This window comes from Monomorium pharaonis, chromosome 8, assembly GCF_013373865.1.
Source record: "Monomorium pharaonis isolate MP-MQ-018 chromosome 8, ASM1337386v2, whole genome shotgun sequence".
Lineage (NCBI taxonomy): Eukaryota > Metazoa > Arthropoda > Insecta > Hymenoptera > Formicidae > Monomorium > Monomorium pharaonis.
This window is the reverse complement of record NC_050474.1, coordinates 4,667,780-4,677,594: the sequence shown is the minus strand read 5'-3', so window position 1 is coordinate 4,677,594 and position 9,815 is coordinate 4,667,780. Positions and strand designations below refer to the sequence as shown.

The following is a 9,815-nucleotide window of genomic DNA, read 5'->3' as shown; positions in this document are numbered from 1 at the left end:
ATACGCTTAGCATACACCATTGTTGCACACAAATTTTCATAATTTTTTGATTTTCATAATTTTATGTTAGTTTTTTTATATTGTGATATATTTATGTGACAAAGATATAAATAAAGTACTTTTTATATTCTCTTACGACATTGCTAAATAAAATAAATATACATACAAAGCAAAATACTAGCAATTTATTAACAAATTGGTAACAAATTGATAAAAATCTGACTACAGATCTCTAGACATATGTTCAGTTACTCGCTATCTGTTGACAATTTGCTAATATATTATATCAGAAATCGTGCAACATCTGCGCGTGCGAAGAATCTGATAGCCGAGTGGCAAAAATCAAGAATTGCAGAAGGTGCAAATCCTGTTTGATTTCTGTTACCAATTTACTGGGATGTTATGTCAACAAACTTTAATTGATATTCGAAGTCGAATATTATTTTAAAATCATCTTAAAATGATTTCTCAATTGAGACTATCTTAAGCAATGATAGAGATTAAGATGCTAATACAGCTCTATAATTTAAGATATCTTAAGATAGTATACTTAAAATATAACTTTAAATATAAAAATCGACTATAAGTAACGGCTTTTGTTATATTTTTTGATGGCAGTTTGTTGACATTATCAGATATTACAGAATTGGTATGCAATTACACTCAAAATCGAAGATAAACGTAAGATACATATAGAATGCAATTGCACATTATTCACATTACTTAAATATAGTTTCTTCTATTAGCCCATTCTATGTCCTCGTCTGATCAATTTATTAAGGAGTTACCGATTAGCAAGCATTACAGATATATAACCGGCTGATGTCTTTATCAACTAAAAAAAAAGTGATATACATAGAGAAAAGTTATCAAATTGTCATAAGCTTTGTAAAGCGATATACGTATAGAAAAACAGTATGGAAGCGCAATAATAAATAAATATAGAGATGAAATAAGATGTCCGATTTTATAAGATTTAGATCAAACTTCGATTAACTTAATCGATAATTAATTCAATTAATATTGCTTACGGCAAAATTTTATATGATTATATTAAGTAACTAATCTCTAATCTTCCTTCTCATCGAAATATTATGTATCACATAACAAAAAATTAATAGTTTATAATTTCATGTTACTAACAAGAAGACATGTAGACGAATTATGGACATATAGTATCGTGGACATCTTACACTGCAAAACATGGATAGTGTCATGGGAAACATCCGGCCCGCGGTAATGTACAGAGGGTTTTCGGCGCGAACTATTATCAGCAGCAGGTTTCTAACTTCTCTCGGTGTCCTCAAATACCACGTGTAGTTATAAACCGCATTATATATTCCTTCAGCCTATAAGTGTTTACAAAATCTATATATCACTATTATATAGTATATATTTAGAAATTTTTCTATAGCAATCTGATATGTAACAATCAGATAAAAGAAGTCATATCGTAATACTATCTATTATACTATTTATAATGATAACCACTTACTTTGGCTATGAGAATCTCTCCGATCACGCAGTACAGGCACATGTGACTGCCTGTATTAATAAGAATCGAAACGAGCCAACATATTCGCCAAAAGGAAACATCAGTGGTTCCGTCAAGGATCTAGACATATATTTTCAATTGATATTTTCCTTTGAAAAACTCATTTTAATATCTTAGTTTCTTTTTCTTTTTAGGGACTGTGTGTGCATATATAATTTGCATAAAGAATTGAGAAGAATAAGATTAATGTGTTTTTATTACATAATTAATTCTTTGCTTCCGTCGAAATGAAAAATGGTAGCAATAAATAAGTATTATTTTATATTACCTACTTCAAAAGAAAGAATAACTTTTTTCTCCCGCCAACTTACGGAAACTATTAGAAATCCTTGTGAGCAAAATAACATTCCGAAAAATACTAATAATGTCAGAAGCATCGAGTTGAATGTGTTGTCGATGACATCAACAGACCTACGATTAAAAATATCGCATATTGTAACATTAAAAATCTAAATAAAATTATTACGGCGTTACGAATATTAATGTAACATACTGTGTACATATAATTACGATTACGTTCTAGACAAATGTGTTTGAAATAAATAAATGCTTGATATGTTTCAGTAATAATTGCAATTCAGTCAAATTGCCATAATTTCTTCGTTCTTTATTTACATTGTTATTTAAAAAAATAATACAGCAGTGTAAAACACATAAATCATAAATTGAGTTTAATACAACCTAATGAGACGTAGGTGATCTTCGATATTGATGGCTAATCCAATCTTAAAGTCTTTGTAGGTGTCCAAATTAAGAAATCGCCCCTCTAGAATTTCCAATTGAGCACATATGTGAAATACAAGCAAGCTCAAGAAAGTATCGATACCCGTGTAAGAAATCGCGGCCATTATAATCGATATGGCTTGGGCGGCGAACACGATTTCGTAGTACGGAGTCTCCGTTATGTCACACAAATAATACGTTTGCACCAGAAACGGCCTTCCCGGATCTGTCAAATTCGTCAGATATCTCATGGTGTAGCCGAACATGGGAGGAATGATGAGAAGGAAGCACGCAATGACCATCATGATACATCCGAACATAATTATTATTCTGGCAATTCTTGCGTGCTTTATCATAATACTTCGTTCTTCCGCTGTTTTTTCCCTGAGCCAATCTTCTATGACCATTCTTGAGAGCGGTTCCAGTTCTTCGGAGAAGAATGTAAAAGTATGAGGTAAAAATAGAAACAAATTAACGCTTTTCGAGAAGTGGATAAAATTTTACAAAGTAAGATAATATTTGTTAATAAAAAGAGAGATACCTTCTTTGTGAAACCACATAATAATAAATTTCAGGGTGGTCACTGAGAAAGGCAGACTAATTTGCATATTGTCTGTCATCGCCATCATATGACCCCAGACTCTCACAAACGCTATTATACCAGGTATGACCGACACGCAAAGCATTGTAACAAAGAAAGCGATGGCGCGTGAATTTGTTATAAATTTTTGACGACGACTTAACTTGTCATCCGGCCAGAGACCGATGATTTTCAGACATCTCCGATTTATTCCAATCGCCCAATCTAAGTCTACATAATTGTCACATTTTGTGATTATATCGACAGATAAAGAACGGTAAATAAACTTTAGTAACGTTGTGTGATTCAAGTAAATTAAAAATCAAATCGTGTTTATAACGCGATGTTATTTTTTTGAAAAAAATTTTTAATGATCGATGAAATAGAGTGCGGAAATTTGTGAAGTTTCACAATTCAATTTTTTTAGATTGACAGCAGAATATGTTCACATGAGAATTATTTAATTCTGCATCACTCGATATTTAAACAAAAGCTACTGTTTGTCCTATTAATGATATTGGTAGAAAAACAGCGTATCTTGAAACATAGGACAGTTTATCGTAAAATTTTACACAAACTCTAATCAAAATATATATATTAAATATAGATTCATTATTATAGATTCGAGTCACGTCAATATCACCCATACAGCACATCTTTCAGAAAGCTTTCTGAAAGATATCTGACAGAAGATATCTTTTAGTTATCTTTCAAAAACTTTTCTGAAAGATGTGTGCTGTGCGGGCACAAATGAGCTTTACCCATTATATGTTTATTATACAAAAGTTAGCGATAAGATCATAAAGATATAAAGATATAAACCTGCGTGTACCGATTCTTTAGAGCTTTCCATGCCCAAGACTAAACGGCGACTGGCATTTTTTTATGAACTCAGCACTCTCTCTTGCCACTCAGGGAGCATGGTAATTACGCATGCTCACGAAAGTTCTGAAATGCACATGCTAAAGTGCGGACATATCGTAAATATTTCAGGTATTAACGTCTGTCGCATCATTTTTATTATAAACGTGCAGTTTCTCGTTCGAAGAAACGAATTTGTACACCCCTCCTATCTGCATCGCTAAATAGCCGATGGATAGCTAACCAGGTGCAATGTTCTTCAATTTTTGTCGGGGCGCTCATTATTAATTTATTCTCTCGTTTCCTTCCTCGTTTTAAAAACGATTTAAAGTATTATAAGTTTGACATTTGCAATTTATAAATTTATAAATCAAAATGCGATTCTTTACAAATGTAATTGACCTGTATATTTGTAATATTTAGAGTTTTTCCATGTCCGATACATGAAAACTGACATATATATTTTTCTTTGTTAATCAATTGTGCTCACTCTTTCGAAAGTAGTTATTACACATGCTCACGGCAAAATTATTAATGTGCCAAGCAAGGGTATCCACAGGATTTGGAGGGAAAGGGGGCCATGATATTAAATATCACTTCTGGATTAACAAATGTTTTTTTTTTTTTATATTTATATAGTTTTTAGTATTAAAATCTTCGTACCGCGACAAGGTACATGTAAATCGAGATAAGGTTTCTTGTTTTTTGTTAAAAAATTTTATTTTGTTTCACATTTTTAAATATTTTGTTATATTTTTATGCTTTGCTAAGAATTCAAATTATTTGAAAAAATTTTTAAAGTCAATTAGTGAAAAATTTTTTTAATTAAAAAATAAAACTTTTTAAAAATTTGAAATAAAGTATTTAATTGATATTTCATTAGTCGGATAATCTGACTGTACCAGGGAGAAGAGCAAGAGCCCCATTTGCCATCCCCTTGGTAACGCCCATAGTGTCAAGATGCAACAGTATGGGATATCACATAAATATCGCACACACACTATCATATCATCGCTCGTTGTTAATCATAAGTTCTTAAATTCCTAAGAATGAAATAATTCTTATATTCCTCTCGTTTATAATTTATGCAATGTTCTTCATATTTTTTTTTCAAGTTGTGTCTCCGACGACGCTCTTTTTTTATTTTACGGAACTTAACTATTAAGGGAACTGTGCAATAATGCAAAAAACGAACATCTACTTCGTATCGTAACAAAGTTACAGTGCATCGATAATGACGCATTGTTATAGCAACGTAAAAGAACAACGAAAGGCGAGACAAAGTTCGGAGGTTTTGTAAAAACTAAATGAAACAGGTATTTTAGTTTATGGACAGCACTCTTCAGTAAAAGGTAGATCTGATAAAACATCTATGAAATATAATCAATTTATTGAGGTCTCTTCGATATCTCTTTTTCGTGCTTCGATATAACGCATTTAATAAATTTAATTAATAAATTTATTAAAATGACGAAGTGTATATTTTAAGGTAGGAAAGATATTTTTAATATATGTTAAATATATATATATATATATATATATATATATATATATATGTGTGTGTGTGTGTATGAATAAATTTATTTTTCAAGTTTTTGATTCCTTAAAATAAATTTAACTATTAATATTTAATTGTGTGAAAATTGAAAAGAATATTTTAATGTGGATAATATGTTTGTAAAATATTTTAGACATGTGCATATGTGTATATATGTGTGATATAGTAGAGAAAATATGGTATCTATTTCATTTTCTTAAATATATATCTTTATGTACTGTGGAAATACAACACATAATTACATTTAAAGATATTGTAGTTTATTAACAAAAAACGTTGTAAACATCATTATTTATGAAATATCTAAAAAGAGAATAAAGAAATCTAAAGTGTCCTTCAATTTTGATAAAATTTGTTGTCTTTATACCATCAAAAATTGATAAATTGTTCTGTTCTAAATCTGTCTTTGCAGATTTTTATTATGTGGATACATATCATTAGTAACAGATATCAAAGTTAAAATATATTTCCACTATTTATTTTGCCCTTCCCAAAAGGTGATTGTGAATTGGTTTGTAGATAAAAAATACCTTGAGCATCAGTGTTAATAAATTCGCCTATAATGGCGAGGCTGGAATTACTATCGCCATATTTACCAACCTGGAAATCCATCCAATTAGAGCATCGCATACCGATGAAATCAGGATGCACGATGGACTCGGCGAAAAACTGAGGCGATCAACCGTGGCTACAGGATTCTAAAAGTACAAACAAGATTCTTGTTTACACCTCTTATACAATATTATAAAATACAATGTTGTCGTGTCGGGATGAAAATACAGGACAACCAGGTTACCTAAACGTTCCTCCATTTGGATAAAAATCCGCATAACCAGTGGGTAGAAAAAAGTCTAAACTACCAGCGCAAGTATGAATAATGTCCACAAAATTGGCGTCTGCGGCATCCAGTAGCTTATTTGTATCATGAACTGTAGATTAACTGTGTCTACTTTTCTTACGTGTTCGGGATTGGCAAAATATATCATTTTTTATTAATCAAACTTTATTTTTTAAAAATACAAGATTACAAAATCAGTAATTACATTAATGTCTAGTAAGCCTTAATGTCATTTTAATCACTAAACAATCCTCTTTGATTGCGTTTCAATATTGAGATCATAATATATTGAAATCTCTGGTAATCAAAATAATTTTGTTCACAAATACTGTAATACGTTAGCTCATGCATAATTATAAGCTTAAAAGATTGTAAGAATCGCAACATCAGATTATACAGAGTGTCCCAAAACATGTGGGTCAACGCTCGTAAAAAGATAGAAGGGATCGAGATGAACATAAAAGTTCAATATTATCTTGGATTAGGTCTTTGGTTAGATCCACCGATATAATCGAGGTATTAATTTTTTAAATTATGCGAATAAAAGCGCGCCGATGGAAGAGCTCGATCCGCTCGAGCCATAACACAGAAGAAAAAATCTATCGTGAATGTATGATAAGCTTTCATTAATTTACTATTCACAATTACGATAGAAATTAATTAGATTATTTGCAGATTCCATATGTTAATATCGTGATTATTGGTGGACCTAACCCAAGACAATATTGGACTTTTATGTTCATCTTGATGCCTTCTACCTTTTTACGAGCGTTGACCCACATGTTTTGGGACATCCCCCCTGTATATAAAAAAAATTCTTTTATATATTTTTTTCATATTGCAACATTAACCCCATAATTATTTTGAATAATGTTTAAAATCTAGTAAGAAAATATAATTATATCTATTTTTTCTTGTATCTCTTACAAAATATACAGCAAATCTGTATAAAATCTCAAATATTAACAAACTGTAAAATAATCAATAATATGTAATATATAATTAATAATTTTAAATCTTATATTGTTCTTATTTGAGGAACGAACGAGCGCCGCGCTCATATATATACCATATGTTACACTTTCAAGGTCTTTAAAGAAAAATTGAAACAAACTAAGAAAAAGCAGTCATACAAATATATTTCGAAAGAGTGCAATTGAAAAGTCAGACAGTTTTAAAGTCAACTTTTATGTCACATCTATGCAAAAAAGAAAAATTAAATGGGAACTGAGCACTTGCCTCATAGGACTGGAAGACTTAAGAAGACTGGAGTTACCTAAAGTGTAAAAATAATTCTAGGTGATCGTTTACGTTTACAAAATCGAAATAATTGATCTTGAATTAAACAATGGAATTTTATGATTTGCTCTTTTGAAGGTATACAGTTTCCTTGCCATATCTAACAGATGTGACCACGCTTAACCCTAATATGGCAGCTTCCTCACGTATAATTTCGTGCTCTTCTTTCGTGAAACCTTCCGAAAGAGATTGTCTTGTTATATCATTACTTCGAATAAGATTTTCACACAAATCACGGGCAGCTTTTCGAAATTCAGTAATTTTGTTTTGTTCCTCCTTGGATTTAAAACAATTTTTCCACAAGCGTTTCTCTATTTCCCTATACTCGCGCTGTTTCACATTTGTCTACGAAAAAAGTATTATTAGAAGAAAATTCTGTTTGTAAAAAATCTTTAACTTACTATCTGAATTTCTTTTTTAATGGCTTCATTTTGTGGCTCTAATGTATAACCTTTCTGCAACTCCTTCATTGCCTCATTGTATTCTCCAATATTTAGCAAAGCTTTTCCAAAACTAGAGTGCAAAAAGAATTTTATTTATTACAATAATATATTAATATACTTATATAATTTAATATGTTAAGTATATTTATAATTTAATTAGGCTAATTTTATATATGTTTATGCATAAGTAGTTGAATTAACTAACATCGGTACTTACTGATAATGGCTTTTAGCTGTTGGATTTGGCACTTGTCTTAGAAAGAAGCAAGCTTTAGTAGGGTGGTTTTCTTTGTTATAACAAATTCCAAGGTTAGTGTAGGCTCGTGAGAGTAGTCGATTCATTTCTTCCTCCTCCGATTCATCATTTAATTTGACTGTCTCCAAACGATCAATGATTTTTCTGTATCTGCAAAAAAATTAATTAATGAAAATATATGACATGTTTGTAGAAATTCTATAATAATGTTATTTACTCTCGTATCGCTTGTTTGTAATTAAGCTTTTCAGTATAATCTTTGGCCGTCACAAGCATATGCATCACAGGCTTCACTATATGACTAAATATGTGTCTCTCTTCTGGTGTGAGATCTTGATATGTTGCTGCATGGCCATCGTCAATATAATGAAGCAAATGAACAACAAATACCACTTCCTCATTGGGTGGAATACGTGGCATGCAACCAAGAGATTTGAAAGCAAGATCGGGATGAATCAGAAATACTGCTATTTCATGTTTTTGCATAGAACGTATACCAATTTCAAGACCAGGTAAAATGCAATCTTTGCCTAGACGCAATGATCTTGGTTTTCCAGAAGAGTAAGTAGAATCAAAAGGCTCATCTCTATACTCAAAATAGCCAATGTAGTGAATGGTAGCAAGAGCATTGTCTGGTACAACATCTCCAACTCCTTTCTGCTTAACAAGTTTCATGACCTAACAACATAATTTTATTAAGTTTATTAAAATTGTATTCATAAATCTTATTTGTTTATGTTAATAAAAAAGTTTATATTAAATAATTCATAAATATAAAATCAATATGAATGATCAATAAATTAATTAATAAAATTAATGGGTGCCTTCCAGCAACAAGATGCAACATAGAATATCATTCTATCTTCTTTTAATACCAGTAAACAATAAAGATGGAATGATACTCTGTGTCACACTGTGTTATTGCTGGAAAGCACCCTATGATACATCACATTTAAGAAAATAGAAAAATGTAAAATATAATTAAAAACCTTTTGATCTGAGGTTAAGTCCGTCATTTTCAATTTCAGCTTTGAAAAGCTCATACCACAGAGAGCTACAGTTTCTTTCTCATCTTCATTATCTTCATGATCAGAATCGTACATGTTTAACATATTTAACATCTCTTCATTGCTAAATTGTACATGTGGAGAATATGCGAACTCTTCCTCGTCCTCATTATCAAATTGTTCTCCAACTTCGAATGTAATTCCATCTGCGTTTATCAAATCGCTGAAACATATAATCGCAAATGTAATAAGTGTGGTCTCACGAATGTATACCCATTTTTATTCAAATTCTTACCTGATCTTAAAACCATCGACCGCCAGATTTACATGTTTCGCCATTTTTTCAAGTTAAAAAAATTTTGTTGCAAAACTATTATATACAGCAGAGAAGAATAAGAACATTAAAAACGACCACGCCGGCGATCTACGATCTACAGCCACTACAGCGATGGCATGTATGCATTGATGTGCATGAAATTGTGCTGAGACAGAGAAACCTAAGTCACCTGAGACCTGGACGTCAGTGTTGCCAACTCCTGAAAAAATAATCCGCTAAATTCGATTTAAAAAATACCGCTAGGCGATTATATATATATTATAATAGAGTGCATTTGAAAAGAATGCTATTAGCGCTATCAACATCAGTCTATCCTTTTACTATTGATTACTTCTTCATTTATAATTATATTAAAACA

General features: G+C 31.0%; 2 protein-coding genes across 2 annotated transcripts; both read right to left on the bottom strand.

The window, feature by feature from the left end:
- Positions 1–102: 102 nt before the first annotated feature.
- LOC105831687 (odorant receptor Or2-like) lies at positions 103–3,159 on the bottom strand (the record flags this gene model as incomplete). The annotated part of the gene is made up of 6 exons (XM_036291549.1): positions 103–835; positions 1,194–1,349; positions 1,496–1,615; positions 1,867–1,966; positions 2,237–2,705; positions 2,820–3,159. Coding segments are annotated over 6 exons (1,236 nt in total), but the record flags the coding sequence as incomplete, so codon positions are not given.
- A 4,070-nt stretch (positions 3,160–7,229) lies between these two features.
- Positions 7,230–9,459, bottom strand: LOC105831710 (inactive peptidyl-prolyl cis-trans isomerase FKBP6). Its single transcript, XM_012672054.3, has 6 exons — positions 9,416–9,459; positions 9,103–9,343; positions 8,331–8,791; positions 8,075–8,263; positions 7,816–7,927; positions 7,230–7,759 (listed from the first exon to the last, which is right to left on the bottom strand). Exons 1-6 carry the CDS (start codon positions 9,457–9,459, stop codon positions 7,472–7,474), a joined length of 1,335 nt encoding a protein of 444 aa, XP_012527508.2. The 3' UTR covers positions 7,230–7,471.
- Positions 9,460–9,815: the final 356 nt, after the last annotated feature.